Source organism: Lissotriton vulgaris, unplaced genomic scaffold (genome assembly GCF_964263255.1).
Source record: "Lissotriton vulgaris unplaced genomic scaffold, aLisVul1.2 SCAFFOLD_710, whole genome shotgun sequence".
Classification (NCBI taxonomy): domain Eukaryota; kingdom Metazoa; phylum Chordata; class Amphibia; order Caudata; family Salamandridae; genus Lissotriton; species Lissotriton vulgaris.
Window position 1 is genome coordinate 524438 of NW_028245732.1, and position 27946 is coordinate 552383.

General features: G+C 49.9%; 1 protein-coding gene across 1 annotated transcript; it reads right to left on the reverse strand.

The window, feature by feature from the left end:
• Window positions 1-1022: 1022 nt before the first annotated feature.
• Window positions 1023-26652, reverse strand: LOC147666300 (seizure 6-like protein 2). The gene is made up of 5 exons (XM_086949151.1): window positions 26524-26652; window positions 6727-6861; window positions 5089-5256; window positions 3552-3755; window positions 1023-1377 (listed from the first exon to the last, which is right to left on the reverse strand). The coding sequence occupies exons 1-5, from the start codon at window positions 26585-26587 to the stop codon at window positions 1364-1366; spliced, it is 585 nt and encodes a 194-aa protein (XP_086805277.1). The 5' UTR covers window positions 26588-26652; the 3' UTR covers window positions 1023-1363.
• Window positions 26653-27946: the final 1294 nt, after the last annotated feature.

Below are 27946 nucleotides of genomic sequence, written 5' to 3' on the forward strand. Positions count from 1 at the left end.
AAGGACACAGCCTCGTGTCCGAAACGCGTCTGAGGCATGCACTGTTCCACAATGCAAATATAAAATAAAGAAAATCTAATACCGGCATATTCAGAGTCCGTGTTCCTGTTCTGTGCGACGAGGCACTGGGGAAGCTTGGAGTCGATATATATATATATATATACACACACACACACACAATGGACGCACCGCGCCTGAGTGAGTGTTAGTGGGAGGGAAGGAGATGGAGGAGATGGCAGACAAACATTTTTTTCAAAGTGTGTTTCAAGGATACATAGGGATGCAATTTTCTTTAAAACATTAATACAATGTCTCAATTTGTTCTCAAAAAGTGAGATATTAAAAAGAGACCATTAATACATAACAGTGGTTTTAGCTACGGGTTCATGCAAATGCTTTAATAAATGTGTATTCGTTTGTTTTCTCGCCATTCTATTAAACTTGCCTGCCACCATAACCCACTATTAAAAGGCTCAAATTAGTCCTTTCTAATATTTTGAATATAGGGCTCTATTTTTACACTGGTGTTCTTCGCATACCTCACTCTTTCATCTCACATAGGATTCAATCATAAGAATAACAAAAGTTTGACAGCAAATGCCATCTCTTCAAGCCCATATAAAGTAAACTAAAACATACAGGACTAGCGAATGGGCAGTGGTTTGTTAAAAGCTGTTCCGTGGACTCGCAATTGCCATCGACCGTGCACTGCGTTTGAATAAACAGCTAATGCTGTGTGAAATGAAAACTGATTCTAAGACCTTATGGTTTTGCATTACCTTTCTGATCTGCCTCCTGGCCTAGGGATGCTGCAGCACCCCTGTTCACGGGTTCAAATGACTTAAAAGAGCACCCTGAGCCTGTTCACCAAGCTACAGAATCTCCAACCTGTGCTTGAACACTTCTGCAGATGGAGATCCAATGCATGCACCACCTTAATCTGGCTGTGAATAGCTCTGAGACCCACAAGAAGGAGAAGTGAAGCAGGCTGGCTTGGCCCTGTTCAGTGCTATGGGGTCTCTGGCAATTGGCTCTTCTGACGGTGATCAACAAAGAGGACTTTGTGAGCCTCTAAACCATTGACTATTGAAGAAGCACCACACATTCCCTATGGCAGCAACCATTTTCCACCTTAACACAGGACATCTGTTCCTTTGCATCAGTGTGATCCATTGAGGGGCCCCAGATACAAACTAAGCAGAAGTCATCTCTATCATCTTGCTAGGTTGTTTTTGTTGTTGCAGAGGAGATGCTACCTTGCAGGACCCTTCATCATGTACAGGCACTTCACGGTGCATCACGAGGGTGCAGTGTGCCGGCGATTCTTCCCATGCATGTCATGGCGGTTCACTGCAGTTGAGCTTTATCCCACAGAAACTAGACATAAAAAAGAGAGGATCAGAAGTGGTACGACCAGGGAGCATATATAAATTATTAAGAGGTACGCAGACCATGTATATGTTCAACTTAATCCTCTATTACAACACGCCTTGAGACATTCAGCTTCTAATACTACTGAACACTTGGAAACCTCCAAATATAAGTATGTCCCCTCTGACAATTGACCTGATGGGCCCGAGATGCATTGGGGACATTTTTCTTACTTGTAACATCATATTTTCTTACTCGTACCATCATATAAAAACAGTGTGAGGACATGGATGAATTGTTCACACATTTGATATTATGGAAACGCTATGCTTTTTCGAGGATTCTAAAGGACCTGATTACAATGTCGGTCAAAGTTGCCTCCGAGCAACACTGTTTCAGTGAGGGAACCACCCGATCATTGGTCGGTGGTTTTGAACACTTGATTACGATGTGCCCCCACATGGTGCGGCTGCAAACTCCCATTTCTCTATGAGAGTTTGTGCGGTGGGCGGAAACCGCCCGCAGCACCAGCTCCCATTGAGAAGGAGTTTGTGAAAATCCCTGCACCGTGTGGCAGGCACCTCATGTTGCCTGCCACTTGATGCAGGGATTTTCAGGGGGGCACTATGGATATCCCCCAGGCCCAGATGCGGAGGGCCAGGGAGGGAGTTCCAATGTCACTTTCGGACAGCCTTTCCATGTCAGAAAGGCCTACATGGAAAGGTGGTCGGAAACCGACATCATAATCCTGATGGCGGAAACGCTATTCATAAGGGATTATAAGGAGCTTCCAACCAAAGTACGAACTCTATGAGCCCGTCAGAAGGCGTCTGTCAGTCCCTCCAACTGCTGCCTCCGACTGCACAGATCCAAATGTGTGGTGAGACTGCAGACAAGCTGTCGGTGGCAGTCCGAACCGCATCGTGATGAGGCCTTATAGGTCTTGTGAATAATTAAAATAAGTCATTAGTAACCTTACCCCATCCTGGTAAGTAGATACCGCCTGGAGAGACTAAACCTCCAAGATAAGGGAGTTCTTAATAAATGGCTACTTGATAGATTCAGGGATCCAGAATAATAAAGTTGCCTCAGGGACAAACCCAGACATTTCTTTACAAAGCAGGTACCCTAGGTAAGATTAAAAATAGAAAGGGGAATGATAGAGTGCTTTTCCTCATACAGCCTCATCCTACGTCCTCATGTTTCAATAATTTATAATGCCCGTATTGGTCAAAGCCCTTCTTCAGGGCACTGATTGATACCCAAATAGATAGCACATATAATTCATGCTTACAGGGGCCTGAAGGGGGATAGCATTCAGAGGTCGGTTGGTGGAAAGAACATAAATCACACAACCCTAACTAAGGGCCAAAATGTAATGGGAGGCATCATCTGCAATCACACATTCAAGAGACAGTGGCTGCTATTTATCCTACTTCTGCCCCTTCGTCACGACCATGAAGACATTAGCAAGACACATTTTTTGTAATTCTGGATCCCTGACGCTATCCAGTAATCATGCATTAAGAACTACTTCTGCTCCTGGAGGTTGAGTGGTCCTGGCAGCATCTACTTAAAAGTCTGGTGTAAGGTTATCCAGGATGAAGCATGCCACAAAAGAGCGGGTGAGTTTTCCTTGTCCAGAAATTCTGGTTCCTGTGGACTCAAATGAGTCTCATATACATATTAAAATTACGTTGTCACATTATTAGTGATATACTTCCTGCCACTCACCCCATCATCCTCAGAGAGCTGGCGGCAAGCTGATAGCAGCTCAGTCAGTGCTGCATATTTTACCTGTCAGCGCAAGACCATGCAATGTGGTGATTGGTGCAGACAGCACACCACTGGTATTCTGCAACCTCAGTAGAGTCTGTGAAGACCAGGGAGTGGTGGTAGAAGGCACTTAAGACTGCCAGGCACAATTCCGCCACATCATTTGGGTCTACAAGGACCCAGGGAAGGAGGAGGCACTCAGGGGATGCAAGTACTTCCTGTCGTGATGATACCATAAGAGTTAGAAACATACTGTTTCCCAGTGTAACATCATATATAACCGGAATTTGATGCAGGTATTCATACTAATGGCTTACAACAGTATGCCTTGCTAGAGTGAGTTTCACAGCTATATTCATAGTAGAGTGCATCAGTCACCGCAAACATATCCCAGTGGTACTTACCACAGGGGGCGTAGCAGTCACATTTGCAGACCTTGCACTGCACAAACCATCTTGTCCAGTCTGACTCAGCAGTCACACATCTGTCAATCCGCAGACATCCCTCACCAAGGGGATCCCCGACATAGGATTTGTTGGTGCAGTTAGAGGTGCAGCCCACTCCAAAATCACGCTCATTCATTTCCAGCCGCCCACTTAGACAGATTCCTGCAGTGGACAAAACAGGTAGCGATTCTTCATTAACAGTGTTTATGAGAAATTGTATTACAGAATATCCTAATAAGATCCTGCTCACCCTTCCGAGAAATACACAGAACCAAAATTACCTGTCTGAATATCCTAAAATGAAACCCTGTGGCTCTCTCAAACCTAGGAGGCTCAGAGTGGGCCACAGGCAAGGCCAAAATGAACAATATGCAGGTCTTGCTCATTTATTTGCTGTCTTTGCACTATATAAAACTAAAAAGTAAGTATACTATAGAATTGGAAGTTTTAGACAACAGAAATCTTACACTGCTTCTTTGCACAGCACCATTACACAGAGAAGGCAACTTTTCCCCTCAATAGCCCAGTTTGCATAACCTTATGTGTCAGGACAGCTGGGTAGGCAGTGGCTTGAGCAACCAACACTACCTGTTCTGCTATGGCGGACTCTTGGAGAAATATGTCAGCCTTTCCCCGCCCCTAAACATCAGCCAGAAGAAAGGAAAGGAAGCAATGGTTTTTGCTCATCAGCCGATTCATTCTCCATGGGCAAGGTGAAGGGGTGATGGCATGGCCTACCAATCATGACATGGAACGCAGGTACAGATCGCCTTCTTTAATTTTTCTAATGGTTCCAAGGTCTGCGGGCAACATTTTAGGAGCCAATATGAAAAAAGAATTGTGTGCACACCCAAGGAGACAGCAGACTTGATGTTATTCAACCCCTTTGAATACCACTCCTACTAAGACAAGAACATTGACATCAGATTGCAGGAGTTGCATGAATGATATAGATGTCAAAACAGAGAAATGAAGGGCCCAGAAAGTGCAGGATCTGAAAAAAGTCCATTAGAACGAAGCCGGAATCCTGCTGTGCCTTCACAGTGCCGGCAATAGAACAAACGCGTCTTTAGTATGCATTCGTTCAGCACGCAAGTCGGTATAACGATTTGCTTTAGGGGGGTGCATTGGTGGAATGGTGTTGGATTTAAAGTCCAACAACCTTGCCTACTGTTGCGCAGACTGGAGTTGGAATAGTAAATTAACCTATACCAAAACCCAGTGCCCCCCTAAGGGAAGTCGTTATAACAACATGCGTGCTGAACAAATGCCAACTAAAGACGCGTTTGTTCTAATAACAGCGCTGTAAAGGCACAGCGTGATTCCGGCTTGCGGAAGGCAGTCAAACATTCACAGGACCTTGGGTAATGTTATGTTGGAAGTTCATTAAGTGCTTAACCTCACGTGGAAATTGTCCAGTTTTCAGGTGAGGTAGTCAGTGAATACACTAAAAGCTAAACACAACGAGCATGGAGCGAGTGGGGCCAATACTCACTCAGACAGGAGGGTTTGGGAGACCAGTTTCCATCAGCCAGACAGGTACTGACAGCATCCCCCTGCAAAAGGAAGCCAGGTCGGCACTCGTACCTCACCACAGAGCCAACCCACCAGTCACTGCCATGTACAACGGAGTTAAAGTCAGACTCTGGTTCGCCACAATTCACTATGGATTAAAAAACAAAACAGAAGCATAAACAGCACAGCCTAGCTCCAGAATTCCTATTTTTCTTCACTTTGATGGTCTATAGGACCGGATAGGAACGCAAATTCCTGTGGGCAAGAAACTGAAACGTGGAAATGAGTGTCATAAACAAGGGGGTAAAGTATAGTTCTAAGCAGACTGAAAAAGCGCATCTCTACTAAGTGGGATACAGCCTTTATACATGGGGAGCAGGACTGAGGGCAACAAGTAACTAGAAGACTTATATGGGGCATTTGTACAGGCCTCAGGGAACAAGCAAAAAAACAGCCAGCAGGCCCCAAAAGATAGGCTTTCCATAGCTGATCCATTAAAGGTGACCACCAGAAGAGTCTGGCACTGTCCCAGCAAAGGGTGAGCAGCACCACTAAACAAGCAGTGGCAAAGCTAATAGGCTTCGCCTACGCAAGATCTATTGGGTTTGCCACGGTCTTTTAGCCATGTTGTACAACAGTGTGGAGTGGTGTGGAGTGGCGTAGAGTGGAGTGGCACTGTGTGGAGCAGAGTGGCATACAGTAGAGTGGAATGCCATAGAGAGGAGTGGTGTAGAGTGAAGCTTTGTGGTGAGGAGCAGAGTAGATTGACGTTGAGTGCAGTAGTATAGAGTAGAGTGGGGCAGAATAGAGTAAAGTGACGTAGAGTACAAAGGGGTAGAGTGCAGTGAAGTAGAGAGCAGTGGTGTATAGTGGTTCTGAGTAGAGTACAGTGGCACTGAGTAGAGGGCAGTGGTGTAGAGTACAGTGGCATAGAGTAGTGGGCAGTGGTGTAGAGTACACTGTAGGGGGAGGGAAACAAAGCAACATGGAAGGGGTGGATGGGAGGGAATAGAAGCTACATGCATGGGGTTATGGGAGATATACTGAAAACGCAAGCACTCATGTGAAGTGCTTGAACACAAAGACATAATGTAGCTCCAAAAACTGGAGAAGTAGAAGGACACAATACTTGGTCCATACTCCTGGGAAGGCCAAATACGAGAAGAGGACATGACACCCGCATGCCATGACAAAGGGGACTGAAGCAAATGAGAACAACACTGAAGCTAACAAATGGTAATCTATGGTTGCGCTGTAGGCATCCAAACAAAAGTCTCAGAGACACAGCATGTGCTGTCTATGCGAAACCTTAACAGATAAGCTATTGAGCAGTGACGAGAAAACGACGGCATGGAACAAAACAATGTTGGGGTAAAATAAAAAAAAGGATAAAAAAACAAGACAGCTGTTATGGGGTGGTCACAGTTGCACAAGGACAAGGCTTCAGAGAAAAATTAGACTGAAGGTGAGGAGAAGTGTCTGGATAGATGCAGTGGAAACGACATATTGAGTACACACCCAAAGCATTAATAGTGGGTATCTTAGAGCTTTAGCTGTGTATGAATGTGCTAATCCCTACTATGGACGCTGTCTGACTGTGGCAAGGACCATACCATACCTCTGCAAAAAACCTTATATCCAAATAGGCAGCAGCTTCCGTCCCCACACCGGTCCCTCCGCAACTCACGATCACGCGCTCTGCACTGTCCCAAACAGATGGGGGTTGTCCCAGCCCAGTAGGTGTCGGAGAATCCTGGAGACCATCAGGCAAGGAAAATAAGTATGATCCAAAGGCACTTCATCAATATTTTGTATATATTTAATATTTTACATTACAAGATGTAGACAGTCTATATTCCGTCCAATCTCTTTCAATACCAATCAGTGGAACCATTTGGCCACCTATAAACTAATATAGCACATTGAAACCACACACAGTGTGAAAAATAAAAATCCGCATGAGAACAATGTTAATATATTCCTCAATCCAAAAATAAACATCTGGGGGAAGAAAATCAATTACACTTTTATATTTAAAGACAACCATCCATTTGAGAAAGAATCACACTCCATAGAAAGATGCAGATACACTGTGCTATCAAAAAGCAAACACACACGTCCAACATAAATCTGTCATCCTCGGGGAAAGAACGAGATAAACAATTTACTTACCTTCGGTATTGCCTTATCAGGTAGAGACTATCTTGCTGCAGATTCCTTATCTTTGAATAACCCCAGGCATCAGACTGGATCCAGAAGATTTTTGAGCAGTACCCTTGTGCGCCAGTACGGGCGTCCAACGGCTCCATGTCATCGCTGTCGTCCATGCCAGAAGTGACATGTGCAGTATCTATACAGACGCCACCTCAGCGAGCTGACGTCTACTTTCATGACTTTCAGGCCAAGAGCGTCGAGCCATTATGAGAACTGGCCACTGGTGTGGGAAAGACTAAGGCCCTGAAAAGGATTTCTGTTATATCCTTAGTATTACATTTACATGTAAACCAGCCTAGGTCCTCCTAGCTGCTCAGCCAGAGTGTGAGTTGGATACTGTTAGAAATGGGATCCCTGGCTGGCCAGGGCTTGCGCCAAAGTCAGTCAGAGACCACCATTCCTAAGTCAGGGCAAGGGAGTTACACGCCAAGATAACCCCTGCTCACCCTCTAGGTAACGTGACGCGAGCAGCAAGGCTAAACTTGGAGGCTATGTAGGTTAAGTGTTTGCGCGCGCACCCAGCAACAACACCAAAGGCCCACCACAAAGGAAACTCCACACAAGGTTATATAAAAATAGCCTTTGTATTATACCAAAACACATTAGATAAAAACACACACTTTACAATGTGCCAACAGGCATAGGCAGAATTTACAGGGGATATGTACAAGACAGGGCCACTTGGACCACTGTCAGGAATCAGCACTTTTAGAACTAGCACTTAGAATATCACTTAGAACATAGAACATAGAATGTAAAATCACTGTAGCACAAATTAGCACACAACCAGTAACTACTGGTAACAGGTAAGTACCACCTACGCAACCCTAACCACCTTAGGAAAAGGTCACGCAGGGAACCCGGTCCTCACTAGCAACACCTGTACTAGGAGAAAAACAACCACCTAAGTATCACAATACATGTAGGGGTATAAGCACATTACACATGATGCATCACAACATTCAGAGGTGTAGGGAAGGAAAACACATGATGCATAAACATACATTCAGCGGTGTAAGAACAAGGCACATGACGCATCAAAACACATTCAGAGGTGCAGCACAGGAGAACACATGATGAATAACCAACACATTCAGAGGTGTAAGAAAACACAATTGCGCCAAACTCACATGAGTCACCACCTGTGATTGTCCCAAATGTCAGGGGCCTAAACGGAGCAGCTGCCCACTAAGTGCTGGGCAGCTGTGGCAACAATGGGGGGGGCCACGTGGGAGCCTCGCAGGCTCGGCACACAGCAATGCCCCTTAGCCCTTCTGGGCTCTAAACACACTGTGGGGCAAGGTGGGAGCGGCCCGCTGCCTTCTGGGGCTGCTCTACCACAAGACAATGTGCCCCCTGAGCCTCCATGGCTCTAAAGAGAGAAATGCCCCCACGAGCCTCTCTGGGCTCGCAACTTTGGAGTCCCCCGCCTGGGGACTTGAAGAAACAACTGCCCCTTCGTTGGAGTCCCTCTCTGGGGGACTCGGAATATGCAAATGCCCCCTGAGCCTCGCAGGCTCGAAGAAAGAATGCCAGCTGCGTCGGAGAGAAAGGGGGAGCGGCCATCTGCCTTCCGGGGCCGCTCCAGGAGTATGCACGGGCCCCCACGGGCGTTTAAAGAACACTGGAGCCCCCGCCTCAAGACGCCCGCACTCCACTCACCAGGCTCTACTGCGGGGGCTCCGACGTCGCGCTGGGTCCCTGCGGCGTCTCCCTGCTGTCGGGACACCTCTCTCTCTAGGCTCTTTCCTTGGTGCGGGGCTCTCCTCTCCTCACGGGAGCCCCGCACTATCTCCGGCCGCACTTCCTCTCGGCAACACGGCCCAGTGCGGAGTAGGCTCCCGCCTGGGCTTCCGGCTGTCCTAGCGTCCCGCCCCCGGCCTGCCTGACTTCCTGCCGGGCGGCGGCGGCGGAAATTCACCGCACGGAAAACCCAGGGTAGGCACCCGGTAATTAAATAAATAATATAACAGGGCACGTAGGCGGCGTGGGCAGCCGCTGTGGACGGAAAGCGCTCCCAGCGCTAGGAGGACAAGATGAAGCGCACCCAAGCGCTATCAGCAAAAATAAAGCGCTCTCAGGCGCTAGTGGACGGATTACAGCGCCCCCAAGCGCTATTAGGGGAAAATAAAGCACTACCAGGCGCTAGGGACAAGGTAGAGCGCTCCCAAGCGCTATAGGGAACAAAAAGTCCTTCAGGTAGGCAGGGGGGCAAGGCTGGGCCCAGAGCCAGCTCACTGGGCCTCCAGGCAGGGAGGCAGTCCAAGTGGTGGTCCTCCTGGCGCCCAGCAGCAGCCTCCCTCAGATAGGATCCTGGAAGAGAACCTTTTCATGGGGTCACAGCCCTCCATTTATACACCTTTGCCCTTCGTCTTTGCTCAGGGTGAGGGGAAAAACCAGTCGCAGCTGGCTTGTGAGCACTCTTGATGTGCTCAGCCCCTCACTCTATTCACTGGCAGGGCTAGGGTCATCAGTCGCACCACAGGGGACGGAGCCAGCATTGTGTGGGGAAAGCCCAGCCCTATTCAGGACCCAGGTGCACTCCTCCCCAGCCATCAGCATGCTAATCTCCACACTCACCACCGGGCAGACCCATCCAGACTCCTGGAGCCAGGCTCACCAGCCAGCTCCAGCCAATCACGTGCCAGCACACTCACTGCACACGCACACCCATGTCTAGAAGTGGCACTTCCACACTAGACACATTCACGCCACACACATCATTGCGCAGCATTTAATCACACGAGTCCGCACATACCAAACTCGAGCCTGCACACCTCACGCATCAAAAACTACCAGGGACACAGATATTCCCCATGCATTCCTATGGGAGGGCAGGCCAACCTTACTCCACGCACTCAGAGTGCGCACGCACTTTCCACTGGGACACAGTGAAAGTGCGCAGAAACCAAAAATCACTACCACCAATTCACATTCAAAACGCAAAAAGTTTAGGGATGAACCTGCCACAAGGGCCAAGTCCAACAGATACGGAATGTTGGTGTGATTGTGATGGGTAGAATGCCTGAGTGCCTGAGTGGTGACAGTTAGAGATGGGCTGAGCAGCTAGGCAGGCTGCTCCTAGTGGGGCTGGTACTTGACCAGAGCTGGCTGGACTAAGAAAGAGGTTAACTGGACATGGAACCAATAAAGAAGACTTGGAAACGTAACATGGCTACCTATGTCTACTTGTACAGGCCACAACAATATTTTGGCGATGAACGGACTTACTCATGTGTCTTTCCTGGGTCTGTGGTAAAGCAACCAAGAGAATAGACAAGAAACAAAGAAACTACAGTAACCAGCTAAATTACAAGAAACTAAAGCAACCACGTGAAGCAGAATGGAGTTCCAGGCAAGCCAGCCCCACCAGTGTCCTGGTCAACGGACAGCCCCACGACCAGTGTCATTACCAACGGACACTACAGCCTGGAAATACTCCTCAGGATCTACAAAAGGTCTCAGTGAGTTGGAGGTGTAGTTACATTACGGCCACATGTAGGTGTTCCAGCCACAGTGTTTGCTACAAAAAGGTTTGGTGAGTTGGAGGAGTAGTTACTACAGCCACATCTGGTGTTCCAGCCACATCAATTTACAAAGACCATAGTGACTTTGTTTGTGCTTACTGTGGGAGTGCTTCTGCATTGTCTTTGCTACTGCCCTGGATTGTGATGTCTTTAAAAACTGTGTGCAGTGGCTACATAGATGGTGTATGTTTGATTCCTTACTGTCATTTTTGGCATGGTGCAAGTTGAACAGACGTGAATACAAAGCAGGGGACACACTGAAGCGGTGTGCTTGTGTTCATTCATGATCTTTCTAGACACACGGATCTTTCGTTTTAGCTTTCAAGCTGTGGCAGGTGCATGCAACGTTTTTCATTGTGGGATCAAGAAAATAGAGAAAATAGTTGTGTTTTCAAACTGGTTTTCTTGTCTACTGGTCTGTAAGCGCATCAATAGTGGTACTGTGCAATGGACGTAAAGGTATGGGATTTCTACACTTTTTGTGGCATTTTTCAGAGTGTCCTGCGCTTTACAAATGTGCCAGTTTCTGCCAAGATGCTGTTTATGGCTGCTACATTGGTCGTTAGTGGCATTTCAGGATTGTCTTTGTTGGATGCGATGGGAAATGCCCAAATGTTGTTATGGATGACTTGTGAGGTGGGCCTATTAATTGTTTTATTTCGATTTTGGCCGCCCTTTACTTTTGCCAGATAACTGCTGCTTAGCGGTTTGAAAATACCATGTATTTTATTGTAAAGTTTAATTAAAAATGTCAACACAAAAAAAATAAGAGGTTGAGAATGAGCAGTTCTAGGATAGGACAAAGTCCTACCGTCCTTTTTTGTCACCAAAAAGTAGCAGGAATAGCAACCATGACCTACTTCTTATGGACTACCAGTGGGGAGGTGATGGCGTACCCTGCCTTCCACTGGGTGCTCATGATGGTCAGAGAGCAGAATAAAGAGGCTTGTAGGCAGCAACTGCTGGGGGGGTTGGTGGACCAACTTGACTGCTACCCACCTGTCCCATGTAATCTTTGGGACCCATGCCCTCAGTCGCGCAGGGCTTGGACCAGGCCCAAGTAGGAAATCCGTAAGAGCTTTATTGAATGGGAGTAGGGGTTCTGACGGGATGACTGCCGGCTGAAGCTCCTCTTTCAAGACTGCCACTGAGGGCAGGGAAAAGTTCCAGGACCTCAGCCTCCCTAAGCACCACAATAGCAAAAGAGGCTCCCTCCTCCGTAGGCCAGTGTCAGGTGAGGGTGTCCAACTGAGTTGTTCTCTTCAACTTGATCTTCTCCATATAGATCCATAGACCCTTCCTAAATTTCTCCCTCACCAGGCCTATCCATTAAATAAGGCACTGGCTGGGGGCGTGGCCGGACCAGCCAAGATGGTGGACGTCTCTCAGTGAGGCTCTGGCTGCCGGCCGGCGTCCGCGGCCTCTAATGCAGTTTATTTGTGTCCTCGCATGCCGCAGTGAGCGCCGCCTGTGTCCGGAGACGGCAGGGTCCGTCCCGGTGAGTCCAGAACCCTGATGCACGGCGCGACGGAGCCGGGAGCACTCTGTCAACAACTCCCGTGACTGGCCTCCCCAAAGTGGCGGACCCGCGGCGGAGTACCGCCATCCTTTAGTGGCCAGCTCGCAATAGCAAAACTGAGGCGGGCCGGCAGACCTCGGGCGGGAGGTGACTGCCTGGACCAGCCAACCAGACTCTAGGAGAGGTGCCCCGAGGCGCCGAATCGCATCGCTGCAGTGATGTGGGGGGGCCCCCTCTCTCCCTTCCAGTTCGGCCGCTGTGAGGAGAGGCCCTGGCCGACGAGCCGAGAGATTACGGGGGCACGATCCGGGCCCCGGAGCAGCGACGAACCGGGGCAGGCGTCGCGGCGGTGCACCGTGCCAGAGGTGTGGAGAAGGCCAGGACACGCAGCGCACGACTCGGCGGATGATTGGAGCCGGGGAGGACGTGAGCCCTACAACCCCCAGGTGAGGCGGCGGCCCTAGCAAAACGACCCCGGGACAGTGTGCATTTGGCGGGCCGCGCCGAGACCAGTGACTGCAGTCGGTGCCTCTGCGGGGCCCGGGTGGGGACGGGAGCGACTGGGCCATCGGGGGAGCCACGCTGAAAGAGGCGGCTCAGGAGGTGCGTCTGTAGTGTGGCTGAGGGACGCGAGAGCATCTTGGCCTGCCTTCCCTTGATGACAGCAAGGCCGCGGGGTAGTAAAGCGGGCCGCGGGAGAGCGGTGAATCTCCCGCAGAATCGACGCAGAGTGGTGTTGCCATCGGGCGAAGAGAACCTGTTGCTCCGGGGCCCCAGGAACAGTAGAGCGACCCTGAATGCACGTGGCTTGTGGGAAGGCGCAGAAACAGAGCACGTGGCGAGTGCACCCCTGGAGTCGCCTGGTGGGCATAAATAGAGGGTTCGGATGGCTGGTGGTGCCCGGTTCCCCTCCGCTTGAAGCCTGTGAGGTGCCAGAGAATAACAGCGTAGGGCACAGCGACTGGTGAAGGCGCACGTGGCAGTGGGGGGCCACCCTAGAGCTCCCTGCAGGCCTGGGGACGATAGCCATTACAACCACTTCCTTGACGCTGCGAGGGGGGGCCCCGCGATACCATCGGCCCGGGGCACCACTGCAGAGCACACCGCCACCCTGTTGTGAATACAGACTCGATCGGAAGGCGGGACTAGCGCGCCACCGCTAAAGATCTTCCTGACAGCGAGGCCGAGGTGGGCCACCAGCAACCGCCGACAACCGTAGGATGTGACGGGAAGCCAATCCCCTCAATATGGGTCGCCCACAGAAGACGCCTTCCCAGGCGCCGAGATCGCAAGAAGAACCTACCGGAGATGACGCTATGTCCAGAAAACTGGACCAAGTCTTAGCGGCCATAGAGCTCTCCAGAGTGGCGATGGAACACATGTTTAACAACAAGGGGTGGTGATGGACAGAGTTTCTGAATTAAGCAGAATACTCTCACCCAGTCAAGAGATCAGGGCTAGATCCAACACCGTTTTTTAGCTCACTGCACCATCCCAGCTCAGAACCTGGCTATATGCAAATTAGTCTGTTCCTGTCCCAGTGCATGATGGGAACAGGGCAAACCAAACTACCAAGCCAATTCTTACACTGGGAAGGAAACAAGCTTCCGGGGACCGGTTTCTGGCATTACAGCCGTCTTCGGCCCGGCTTGCTTGAATCCTGATGGTGCAATGAGCAAGGGACTCACATCTGAGTATACCCTTTTGCATGTAGCCAGGTTCTGAGCTGGGATGGTGCAGTGAGCTAAAAAACGGTGATGGATCAAGCCCTGATCTGTTGACTGGGTAAGAGTATTCTGCTTTATTCAGAACCTCTGTTCATCACCACCCCCTTTTCTGAATTGTTTTGTCCACCATAAGCGTGGAAGGGTATACTCAGACATGAGTCCCTTGCTCACTGTACCATCAGGATTCAAGCAAGCCGGGCCGAAGACGGCTGTAATGCCAGAAACCGGTCCCCGGAAGCTTGTTTCCTTTCCAGTAAAAGAATTGGCTTGGTAGTTTGGTCTGCCCTGTTCCCATGATGCACTGGGCCAGGGACAGACTAATTTGCATGTAGCCAGGTTCTGAGCTGGGATGGTGCAGTGAGCTACAAAACGGTGATGGATCAAGCCCTGATCTGTTGACTGGGTAAGAGTATTCTGCTTTATTCAGAAACTCTGTTCATCACCACCCCCTTTTCTGAATTGTTTTGTCCACTATAAGCGTGGAAGGGTATACTCAGACATGAGTCCCTTGCTCACTGTACCATCAGGATTCAAGCAAGCCGGGCCGAAGACGGCTGTAATGCCAGAAACCGGTCCCCGGAAGCTTGTTTCCTTTCCAGTAAAAGAATTGGCTTGGTAGTTTGGTCTGCCCTGTTCCCATGATGCACTGGGCCAGGGACAGACTAATTTGCATGTAGCCAGGTTCTGACCTGGGATGGTGCAGTGAGCTAAAAAACGGTGATGGATCAAGCCCTGATCTGTTGACTGGGTAAGAGTATTTTGCTTTATTCATAAACTCTGTTCATCACCACCCCCTTTTCGGAACACATGTTTGACACCCTGGCCACTGACCTCAAAATCTTGCGGGACGACCACAGGAAGCTCACTGACAAAGTGAACCAGAGTGCAACGACAATGCAAACAATGGAACCGCAGGTCCAACAACATCACCAAGCCCTAAAAGACCTCCAGGACCGGATCAAGGCTCTAGAGCATAAGACTGGCGACTTGAATGGGCGCTCCTGTAGGAGCAAAATCCGTGTTATGAACTTACCGGAGGGGGCGGAGGGGGTCGACCCGATCAAGTACATCACGGACTGGATCACAACATTCACGCCTGCCAAGGACCTGACTCCCCACTTCTCCATCGAGCAGGCGCACCGAGTGCCAGCGTGAAGGCCCAGGCCGGGGCTCCCTCCCAGGCCATTCCTGATGAAACTACTACATTTTCGGGATCGGGACACTATTCTCCACGCTGCTAGATGGCATGGCCGTCTACAGGTGGTAGACAAACAGGTGATGTTGTTTCCCGAATATTCTCAAGCAGTCCAGTGACAAAGAGCCACCTTCCAGACAATTAAACGTACCCTGCGCCTACAGAATGTACAATATGCTCTTCTGTTCCCGGCCCGCCTCAGGATTGTCCACGACGGGAACACACACTTCTTTTCTGACCCAAAAGAGGCGGACACCTGGATAGAACAACATCTCCCACGTCGCGCTAATGCCTCACCCACACGAAACAGTCCCGTGGCGTGCAGGGTAGGACGGCGACCTCGAAAACTCACCCTGACACAGCTGGAGGTGCGGTCTAGCCCATCTGGAACGGGCTCCCCGGATCTAACGCAAATTATTGCTGAACGTCAGAAGGCGCTGTGAGCGGTGGCCACCCTCGAACCCGGGAGGAGAGGCTCAGACATGGAGGAGGGTCCCCACCTGTTCAGTTCAGAGGACGAGGGCAGTGACGCACATGCGTCCTGAGAAGGCTCCGTGACGCCTCCCATGGTGATTCCCCAGACAGCTGACACCTTGATATAATAAGACAGTCGAAAGTACAGGACACTCAGCGAGAACGATGGGATCCGAGGCCGGACCGTGGGCCGCCATGGGGTTGTCCCGCTCGTTGGATCCATGGTTTGCTGACCGCCGGCCTGCATTGCAGTGATCATAACAGCAAGGGTCGTCCCAACCCAGTCGACCCGATAAAGGATCACAACGCTCCCGGAGGACACTCCACTGAAGCTTTTACTAGCCGCGGGGCCACGCCGGCTGCGGCCGGAGGAATGTCCATCCACAACCCCACGATAACAAACTAAAGTTTCTATGCAAACCAGTTTGGACGTATTGCTTCGTGCAATAGGTCCCCAATGTTGGGAATGTGTCCCAAAGTTGCAGTTTTTTATTCCCTTTTACATTCTACTTTTTCCAGTTATCCCCGAGCGGGCAGGGGGCGAGCAGAGTGAACAGCACGGAACGGACTTCTTGATGGCGGGGGGGGCGTTTGGGTGTGGGCCGGGCGGGGGAGGGGGCACATCCAGGGATGGGTACGCAAACCACACAGGCACCACATGACACATAAAATGTCAAACACGGATTTCAAGATCCTAACGTTGAACGTCAGGGGTATGCACATGGCCAACAAACGGTATTCTGTCTACGCCTATATTAAACGTCAACAGGCCCAAGTGGCCCTCCTACAGGAGACACACTTGACGATGCAGAAGAAGATCGATTGCGCAAAAAATGGCAGGCGTGCTATGTGCCACTGGATACTCCGCATTCGCCAGAATGGATTAGGCCGGGGGTGCCCTGTAAAGAACACACCAGGCTCATCGACAGGGAGGGGCGGTATGTGATTCTGATAGGCCTGCTAGAAGATCAGCCAATACTTGTGGGTTGTGTGTATGCCCCCAATATAGATCAAGACCAATACTGGAACATCCTCACTGGCGTGTTGGCCCGTCACGCAGGAATACCATGGCTCCTGTGGGGGGGGGGTTACAATTGTGTTTTGGACTTGCACCTATAAAGATCACATCCCCCACCAATTCACTCGCCAGCACACAAACAGAGCGCTTCCGCCAGTGGCTGGACCACTGGTCCCTGGTGGACGCATGGAGGGCGCTAAACCCAAACGAGAGGCTATACTCTTTCCATTCCATCCCACACGACCTGCGAGTTAGGCTGGATAGGTTTCTGTATACCACGGACCTGATACCCAAGATACGGCATGCGGATTACATGGGGCGAGTACTATCAGATCATGACGCGCACATAGTAGTCCTCCGTTGGCGGCCACCCCGCCCCCGGTCCCAACATGGAAACTGCCCCAGGAGTGTCTTACTGATCAAGCCTTCTGCCACGCTCAAAGGGGCTTACATAAGGGAACACTTCCTACAAAATGCTGGCTCGGCCTCTTCCAGGGCAATAGAGTGGGACGCATATAAAGTTAGTGCCAGGGGTCATTGCATTCAGCAAGTAGTGGGGGTACGAGCACACTAGAGCAGGCACTGAGCGGGGCGGAGAAAACGCTGGCAGATCTCTCTCGAGACATGGATCAGGGGAAGGCCACGCTTGTGCAACTTTCGGCAGCAAAGCTCGCACACGCAGAGGCTATGAGAGACCTGCGCAAATATAACTACCGCGCCTATGCAGCTCGAGCACACAGGGAGGGTAACAGAACGGGCGCGCTCCTAGCCTGGTTGGTCAAACAGGACACGATGTCCCACCCCATTACGGAGCTCATGGACTCACACTGGCACTTTAAACACTCCAAACTTGACATCTTACACATATTCCTTGACCACTACGCTGAGGTGTATCGCGCCCCGGCGCCGATGACGCCATGCGAACTGCCTCAATTTTTAAGCCCGTCACGCATGCCTGTAAGATCTCAGACGGATAGGAAGGACCTGGGCGGTAAAATCACGCCTTCTGACATTAAACACACCATAAACTCTCTAGCAAGGAAAAAAGCACCCGGTATGGACGGCTTCCCCCTGGAGTACTTCAAAACCTTCGCGGCTGAAATAACACCCCACTTGGTGTCCACTTACGAGGACGCCCTGGCCAGGGGCATACTACCAGCATCGTTCCGCGAGTCGCGACATTCCCAAAGCCGCATAGAGACCCCACACTCACGGCCTCTTGCAGGCCGATTACACTGCTAAACGCGGACTGCAAGATCCTAGGGAAACTACTGGCCGACCGCTATAGTCAAATCCTCCCGGTGCTGGTGCATCCCGACCAGTGCGGCTTCGTGCCCCGACGCAACACCTTCATAATTTACGTAGGCTGTTTCATATACAACATGAAATTACAGACCAATTCCCCGAGCAGCCTGCATGATCTTTGATCTGGAAAAGGCGTTTGACACCCTGACCTGGCCCCACCTTTTCGCTGTCCTGCAGGAAATCCAGATAGGCCCCACGCAGATGGCGTACACCCAACTCCTATACAGGGGCCTCGCCTCCCGGGTGAGAGTCGGGAAACTTATCTCAGCGTCGTTTCCGGTGGAGAAGGGAACCAGACAGGGGTGTCCCCTCTCCCCCCTTCTATTCGCACTGGCGGTGGAACCCCTGGCCATTCAGTTGCGACGGGAGGGGGAGGGATGGGGCATCCCGATAGCGGACACATTCCACTGCGTCTCCTTATACGCAGACGACTTGCTAGTTTATGTCCGGGACATGACGGGAGATCTCACCTCAATTTAGCGCACTCTGCAGGAGTTCGGAGACATGTCGGGTCTCAAGGTAAATTGGGGGAAGTCGACGATCTACCCACTCAGTCCTGACCTGGCACCCCACGATATGCAGGTAGGCACACAGACCTTAAAATGGAGTACAGCGGCCCCCAGATGTCTGGGAGTGCGGCTATACCATTCCCCAGAGGACCTCTACGAGGGAAACCACTGCGGTGTGTTGGCGGGCCTTCATTCCGGAATTGGCTTCTGGAAGACACTCCCCCTGGCGCCTATCAGGCAGGTAGCCATAGCTAAAATGATAATGGTACCCAGACTGCTGTATCATTTCACAAATCTCCCAGTGTTCCCGCCTCAGTCCTTCTTCCAGGAGTTGGACACGCTCCTTACAACACTGAGTTGGGGAGACGGGCGGCATAGAATAGCCCTACGCACTTTGCAGTTACCCACTGCGGATGGTGGCGTGGGTGCCCCGTCATTCGAATCATATTTCCTGGCCGCGCAACTCCAGTGGCTGTCTCACTGGACGGCCGAGAGGCACATGGGAGAGACGATCATTGACAGCGGGGGGTTGCCTCTACCCGCCATTCGACGAATACTAATGCCGGGCTCCAAGCCGGTCTGCACACACCCGGTGCAGGTTACTATAGCCCGCAAATGCATGATGCGCATCCATAGACTGTCAAGGGGGCAACTGTTATACTCCCCACTGCTCCCCTTGGTGGGCTTCCGCCGGAAGGAGGGATAATACAACGAAGGGGACCTGCGAACGTGGACTGACAGTGGAGTGTCAGAGATGGAGGCTCTGTTCCACGAGGGGCAATTGAAAACGTTCGAGCAGCTGGTCGAGTGGTATGACCTCCAACAGGGGCAATTCTTAACACATAGACAACTAATGGACAGCAGCCGAGCGTATTGGGACTTGCGGGAAGGAGAACCCCCAACGCACCCAGTGCTACACATGATACTGCGGATGGGGGCAGGCAGACACCTAGTGACATGACATTACAAAGCCATTCGGGAACTCACTGGGGTTCCCTTGGACAGACTGCGTCAATCTTGGGAGGACGATGTAGAACGGGTCCTCCACGACAAAGAGTGGGCACGAGCACTAGAATACCCAAAACAGTCTCCCGGGAACGCCCGCTTCAAAAATATACAGTTTAATGTTCTGCATCGCGCTTATCTTACGCCCGACAAGTTGCAGGAGTACTACCCGGACATGGAATTCAAATGTCCCCGATGTCAGATATTGAATGTGAACTTTAAACATATGTTCTGGGACTGTCTGTCCCTGCAATCATACTGGAATAGAGTACACCACACACTACACACGTTAGTACACTTACAACACATTGACACATGGGAGGCGTGCGCCCTGGATATCTGTAAGAAAAAGAAGACTGAGAAACTGCAGTGGCGGTTTGCATTCTTAGCTATCCTCTTGGACAAAAGAAACATAGCCATGCATTGGAGGGCCCCTTCAGGATCGCCAGAAGCGGCCTGGATAGGAGCCATGAACAAGTGGGGATCAGCAGCGGAGGAGATCCTGGGGGAGGAAGAGATAAAAGGTACATGCAAACACCCAATCTCTATGGAATGGGCACACCATCTCATACAATTTAAGCAAGAGACAACCGCAGAGGATGCCCCAGAGCCGACGCAACCCCTGCCCTGCGACCCCACCTCGAGGCCCCAGCCCACGGACCCCATCATTGAATGAATAGAGCCCCTGGAGGGAGGTTGATGTGCCACGGGTAGTCAATCCTGCCAGTATGATCATCTGCCACAGCTGCGAGTTCCTCCCCTTCCCCCCCCCTTGCCCTGTTTGCCCCCTGTGGCGCGCATCACCAGCTCCCGCCAGCTGGTGGCTGACACGGGCGCCACGCAGGAGTGCCACTTGCCCCCTGCCCGCCGCGTTTCCACCCTCCCCCCCTCCTCCCTTCTTCTTCTTTCCTCGGGAGGTATCCTCTCCCGTGGTTACCAGTTCACTTTTTAGTCGCAGGTTGAATTCCGACGCATTTACATAAACGTTGACGCTTGCACACATCAAGTAGGGTAGTACACTGACGGAGGGGTAGCAGTTCCACCCGGCCCCATAATCATATCACCCATATCAGGCCAAATTCATGATAACTTGGTGGGAGCACTAGGTGAGGTTTTTTACCCCGTGGCACCCCCGCGACGCGAAAAGACCAGAACCTCAACCTGGTACAATTCCTCTTGCAAAAAGGCTAAAACAGAGCTCATTGCCTCAATTAAAGCAGGCAAAGACAGGGGTAGGGTAGTCGAACTAAGGCGGGAGTATAAGGCGGCCCTGGCACTGGCAAGGTCAGAGTGGGACTGGAACCACTGACAATAGCTTTCCCTAGCATTGGAATCCAGGGATCTTAAAAAATGTTGGTCCCTGGTTAATTTTGGCACAGGAGAACCCAAAGCTGCAGTAGAGCCAAACATCGCATCCTCTGCGTGGGAAGAGCATTTTGGTAAACTATATCAAGAGACCGAACAACTCACAAATGACGATATTGCCCCTGGCGATTTATCCACCTCTGCAGTTGGTATGGAATTTACCCTAGGGGAGGTAGTGGGTGCAATGGAGAGATTAACAATGGGGAAGGCCCCGGGACTGGATAGATTGCCTGGTGATCTTTTCAGACACCATCCGGAGATCTGGGGCCCGTATTTCTTAATTCTTTTCAATGCCATCTTGGGAGGCATGAAGATCCCCTGTACTTGGCTGGGGGATGGAGATAGTGCCCATTTTCAAAAAGGGTTCCCCCCTGCTCCCTGCCAACTACAGGCCGATCAGCCTCATAGATGTTCCCCAAAAACTCTTCTCCCGTCTTCTCCTGGACCATCTCATGGATTGGATGGAGGCTAATGAAATTTTGAGCCCACTCCAGGCTGGCTTCAGGAAAAACACGTCCACCATGGACCAGATCTTCCGCCTCGTCCTCCTGTACTGGAAAACGGTGAGGATAGAGGGGGGGAGACTGTACATGGTGTTCGTGGACCTGAGGTCAGCCTTCGATATGGTCCCACGCAAGAAACTTTGGGAGGTCCTAAAAAAGCTAGGTGTTCCCACACAAATACTGCATGCCATAATTAGGCTCCATGACAACAACTACGCACAGGTTAGGTGTGGGAGGGATGGAGCGTTGTCATCAAGGTTTCCCGTTCACAGAGGGGTGAGGCAGGGTTGGGTCTTGGCGCCAACCGTTTTGCCTCTTTGTCAACAATGTCATATCCCACCTGGACAACGTTAGATACAATGACGCCCCCCTTTTGGCAGGCAGGAGGGTGCCAGCTATTATGTTTGCTGACGACACCCTCCTGCTTTCCAAATCTCCGATGGGGATACAAAGGATCTTAGATGGATTTGGTCTCTTCTGTTTACAGCATGGTCTAGAGATCAATACGGAAAAGACCAAGTTCATGATCTTTAATCCATCCCCAAAGACCAGACCAAATCCCACCCTGGGCGAAGCCAGTCTGGAAAGGGTTACAACTTTTCAATACCTGGGGGTTACATTGCATGAGAATCTTTCCTGGGACCCCCAAATATTAAAATCTCGGTTGAAGTTGTGCCAACTTTCAGGTGCCATTCTAAAGGCTGTGAACACTTCCACCTTTAAACCTATGAGCCCGGCATTAGAGCTTTACAAAATTCAAGCCAAAGCAGCTGCATCCTATGGCAGCGAGCTTTGGTGGTATAGAGCGGGGCGTGAATTGGATTCATGTGGAAAATAACTTCTTAAGATGCCTTTTTGCACTCCCTCGTGGCACACCTCTGCTCCCCCTAAGTCTAGATGTGGGATTACCTTCCATCGCCATAGAACTGGAGTCAAAGCCACTAAGATTCTGGCACAGGCTATGGACCACTAGCGAGCTCGCTCATTACAGGCGTGATCTCACCCATGTAATGAGCTTGAATAAGCGCGATAGAATCCCATGGCTGGCCTTCGTCAAAAAGGAATTGTATCGGTTGAAATTGCAGGAGCTATGGGAGGACCCAGAGCAGGGATGTCAAACCATTTCCCGCAAAAATCTGGTGCAAATCCATAAGGAATCCAGTTTAGCTCTTCTCCTGTCCGCCACTACCAATGGCACCCTGACTGATCGCTTTTTGGAATTTAAGAATTCCTATGAATTTGAAGATTTTATGGACATTATATTCCCCATCCTAGCGAGAAAATTGTTCATACAGTGGAGGTTAGGCACTTTGCCTATAAAAACCTTCACCTGTAAATGGCTTAAGGGGGGGGATAGATCCTGTCCTGGATGTAACATGCATGATGAGGAGGAAATTCATCTCTTTTTCTTTTGCCCTGCCTACAATAGACCCAGAAAATACTGGCTGGTGCCCTTATGCAGGAACCTGGGATCTAGGTCTTACCTGTTTGTATATAGAATTTTAAAAACAAGCACTTTGCCCCATATTGTATTTGCAGTGGCTAAATTCATTATGGCTATGTGGCAGATAAGGAAAAAACTACTACCCGCCTAAATGTAGAACATTTGAATGTTTCTCCCAATCAGAATTATTCCTTTTAAACTTTGAAACTATTCCTTCTAATATCATCTAACTGATTCTCCAATCCATTTTTATTCCTGGTACATCATGAAAGCTTATTTATTATTGTATTTTAAAAATGTAAGGTACTCTTCAAATGTGGATGTATAAATGTATTTTGTATGAATCTTTTATGGTCTTAAGGACCGAAATAAAGAAATTTTGGATTGGATTGGAATCAGGCACACTCAGCCATGGCATCCTGTGACGAGATAGCCCACTGACGGATTCAGGGGACATGTTACACAACTGCCACACTCAAAAGACTGGAGCCATTCTGTTGTTATCGAACCATGATTGCAATTATTACGTTATGTTTGCATATATGCTGATTGATATGTGACCTGTTTTATGTCCCAAAAGGGTTTTTTGGAAATGTGAAAACCCTAATAAAAAGATTTCAACAAAAAAATAATAATAAGGTACTGGCTCTGCTCCAGGAAGGATGTCCTTAGTTGGCACTGGTCAACGCCCATCCGAGTCTGTGTCGGAGTCTCGAATGACTGTGGGAATGACGCCACCTAGAGGAGTCAGCAGCACTAGGGGTGTGGGGACATCAGCATTGGAGTGGGTGCCGAGTAAGGTCTCAGTCTAGGGCATCCAGCGGCTCTGTTCCAGATCCAGCGAGGGATCTTTGGGCCCGATTTGTGCCAATGGCAACCCCACTGGCATGGTCCAAGTAGGGGCCCCTTACGTACCTATGGGGCCTGAAGGTGCTCCATATGGTTCGGACACCCGAAATATGCGGCACATGGCCTCATAAGATTCCTTCAGCTTGGCGGGGGTCGCTCCGGGAAAATCTGGGAAGCGCAGCGCAGACCCAGGATCAGGCCCTGCAGACTCATGGGCCTGGAGTACCAATGCTCCCTCATCTCGTCTGATGTCTTTGACCCACACTGGGAGATCAAAGTGTTTGGACTTTTTCGACTTCTTGTGCTTGTGGGACTTCCCCAACTTCCCTGATTACTTGGAGTGTGACTATGAACGCCAGTAGGGGCTCTGTGATCGATCCTAGGACCTCCCACGTGAAAGGAATCTCAAGTGTTGTGGAGTCTAACAACAGCAGGCTCCGAGGAGCTTGAGGGATCACTTCCTCTGTGCCTTCAGGTGAGTGGCATGGCAGTCCTCACAAGCCTAGGAGACGTGTCCCAGCTCCAGGTACTACAAACACACCTAGTGGGGGGGTATGCCACCGACATTTGCCTGTGACAGGCCCTCCCATGACTAGAAACCAGCTGATTTCTTGGGTGACATCATCACACAAGGAGATGAAATTCTAGAAAAAGAGCCAACAAAAAGTCGAAAAAGGTCAGTCAAAAAGTGACTGCGGGGTAGCTTAATCTGGATCAGCACTAGCTGGCATTGAAAGAAAAGAACAGCTGTCAGTGCGCAGAGGTGGCGACTATATAGGTACCACACAATTCTTGCAGCGTGGGTGTCACCGACACGAAGCCTAACAACATCACCTACCGGTGCGCAGGGGTCCTGCTCAAAAATCATCCGGATCCAGGCAGACGCCTAGAGATATTCAAAGGTAAGGAATCTGTGGCTAGAAGTCTCTATCAGAAATACTTGCTCATTAAGAGAAATGATTCACAGGAGAAAAGCTCAAATGTATCCATCCAAACAAACCTCATATTACTCTCAGTATACTGTGGTCCAGAGAGTCGACCACAGGATCTTACATATGTATTTTGGATCCAAGGGGCAAGATGAACACCTGAAGAACTTAAACTGGGAGGACAAAATGATGATTTTGGTGCGGCACCGCTTGCCTGCGCCACACAACCCACATTTAGAGCAAGGTTCTCGCTAGATGGAAGGTGGCAGTCTCTAGAGGAGGACAGATGAGAGTAAACCACCCAGAGCCCTTGGGGGCAATGGGGAGAAGTCCAACTGCAGTGAGGAGTTTGTACATTTCCCTATAATCAAATCTATGGGTCACTGGAGTACTGGTGAGATCAGGGACTGTGAAAATCTTCAGTACAAGTAAGAAACCTCAAGATTCCAGAAAGATTTCCTGGCACGAAAGAGTCGTACTAGTGAACTGCATTTACCAACTCTCCTCCTGCAACACATTGTCCGGTAATAGGCTCACTTGGAGAGAGGCAACTGACCTGCTTCCTTTCATGTGGTTTGGATGCTGCCATTACTGTGCTTTCATTTTTTTATTGTTCAAGTATATTTTATGCTGGGTGAAGTAAACAAGTAGTGAGGGGGCGGAGCTGGGGGAGGCTGTGGAAGAGAGTAGGCAAGGCGACACGGCGGGAGGGGGCGGAGCGGGTAAAAAAAAGACGGACATGCACGCGCCCGTGACTTTTAAGGTCAATGCGCATGCGCATAAGCTTAATGCGCATGCGCATTGACCTTAAAAGTCACGGGCACTGCAAGGAATCGCCACGATTCCTTGCAGTGTAGATAAAGAGTGGATAACTCGCAATACTCTCGCCTTGCTCGATGCGCATGCGCATCGACAGGCGAGACCTAAAAAAAGATTCAGATTGTGTGCTCAAGTGCTGCTTAGAAAAAAGGTGGTCCTGTTTTATTAAGTGTTATTACTCGGGAGAACCAAACGGTGCGTGTAAACACAGAATGGCCTCCTCGCTGTGCAAGCCTACGCTTGCTACCAGTACCCTGAAAAGGAATTAACAAAGGGTTTATCTCGGTCTGTGGTCCGTTAGGAGCAAAAAACACAGCCTCTATCCAGGTACCCGCCGAAATATTGTTCTACGTGACAAAAACGGAGCAGCCGTCCTATTTTTAGTTGTAGGAATAGGAAGTTATGGGCAAGTGCGCTTGGCACCAGACAGAAAAATATGCACCACAAAGACACCCTCTATCTATAAATGAGCTATTGGGCTTTACACTTGACATCTACGAGTAAACAGCAGGAGTTACGGGTATTACACTGTACACCTATGGGTACCAAGGGGAAAGGGGCATTTCACCGAGCACCTGCTGAAACGAAGACGCCAGAAACATTCAACTGAATACCTACTGAGATGAAGAAGCATAGGGCATTTAACTGAATGCCAAGATACTGGGGTCAATGTACTGACTGCTTACAACGCGATAAAATAGAGTGACACTCTGAACCTTACTAGGCATTTCAGGAGGCCAGTACGCGAATGTTAAATACTCTCCTTTTCTCACTGGAACTGTTGCAGACCCTTCAATAGGCGAAACACGTAGCCAACTCCAGTAATTCCGGGGACAAGATGGCGCCAATATATTTACATTCACCGGCATGCCGATTATCCGCACTCTACAGTGAATGTTGTCACACGTCGGTGCACTCACCCTACCTCGGGTGCTTTTACCCCCCATCCTCTGATTTTATCCAATGGCCTTCGCTCCAACCCCCACGGCCTCCCTGTAGCTTGTTGTACTCACCCGTGTATTCCTCATCAGCCAGGGCTGCGGCCAGGGCGAGCACCGTGAGAAGGGCCCGCTGCATAGCGGCTCCTGGGGGCCAAGGCCTGCCCAGTACGTCCTCCCCCGGAATGCCGGCGGGGCCCAGGCCCCCACGTTGGACAAGTTCTCCCACGAGGGCCCCTTCCTTTCCAGCCTCTTTGGGGGTCACCAGGGGTCTATTTAGCCCATAAAGATGCGGATACAATTAATCCGCGCCCGTTCGGCCGTCGTAAGAGCAGTCTCTAGGCCTTTACCACCACCACGACGAAGGCGTCACTGAAGAGGCCCAGGGCCGACGCACTGAGCAAGCCTTTCGAAACAAGTGATCCCAGGCGCTCCTTTTAATCCTCCTTGCCATTAATCCTGCACACAGATTACCCCCGACGTCCAGCAGCAAAAATAACCCCCATTTAAGGGGATACAAACCATTTAAAGGCCAACCTCCATGGAAAGGTCTTCCCATAGTCACTAACTTTGCGTCAGGCCCGAAATTCCTTTCCATGCAATTTATCGCCCTGGAAAAAAATACAGCTTGATAAAAGCGTCACTGAGAATGAGTACACCTCAATGCACTGAGAGCGGTTAGTGCTCCCTTTCACAAGTAGCCGCACCAGGATCCAGGCTCCGCCAGCACTGCCGCCACTCCCCTCGCGCCCACTTACGTGACGTCACAATTACACGTCACACTCGTACAAGGAGACACGACGAGGGCCGAAGGGGGGGGGGGGTCGCTTTCATGGAGTAGGGCTGAAGAACAGAATAGCAAGGAGTAAAGCGGATTTACTCCACCGTCCCTTTGAGCGTGGATCCATTAAGAGCCTCAACATTGGGCGACCAACTAGCATGGGTGTAAATTCAGGGCGGCATGTGTAACAAGCATTTGCAATGCAATAGTTCTCGCATTAGGAACGTTTAAGCTATTGGTATTGTAAATGATACATTTATTATTTATGTTTTGTTTTTGAAAATAGCGAAATTAATAGTGTTGTCTTTTACAATGCCAATAGTTATAACTTTCGCAAATGAGACACATATAGCATTTGTAATGCAATATGTGTTGTATTTACGTGACGTACATGTATTGATATTACAAATAACAATGGCTTTTAATTTTTTTAAAATAATTAATACTTAAATAAAAGTTATTGTAATTTATAATGGCAATAGATTAAACTTTTGTAAATAACTTTTGTGAAGATTGTTCAGTGTATTTTATTGTGACGAAAATTCAAGAACAGAAGTGAAATATTGACATCTTTTTGTTACATTTGTAATAAAGCTTGAAATATTGAGAGAATACAGGTGTTGTTGAATGGTTACACAGATTGATGCTGTGGTGGCGAACAAGTGATGCTGTGGCGTTCAGTGATGCTGTGGTAGCGCATAGTGATGTTGTGGTGCC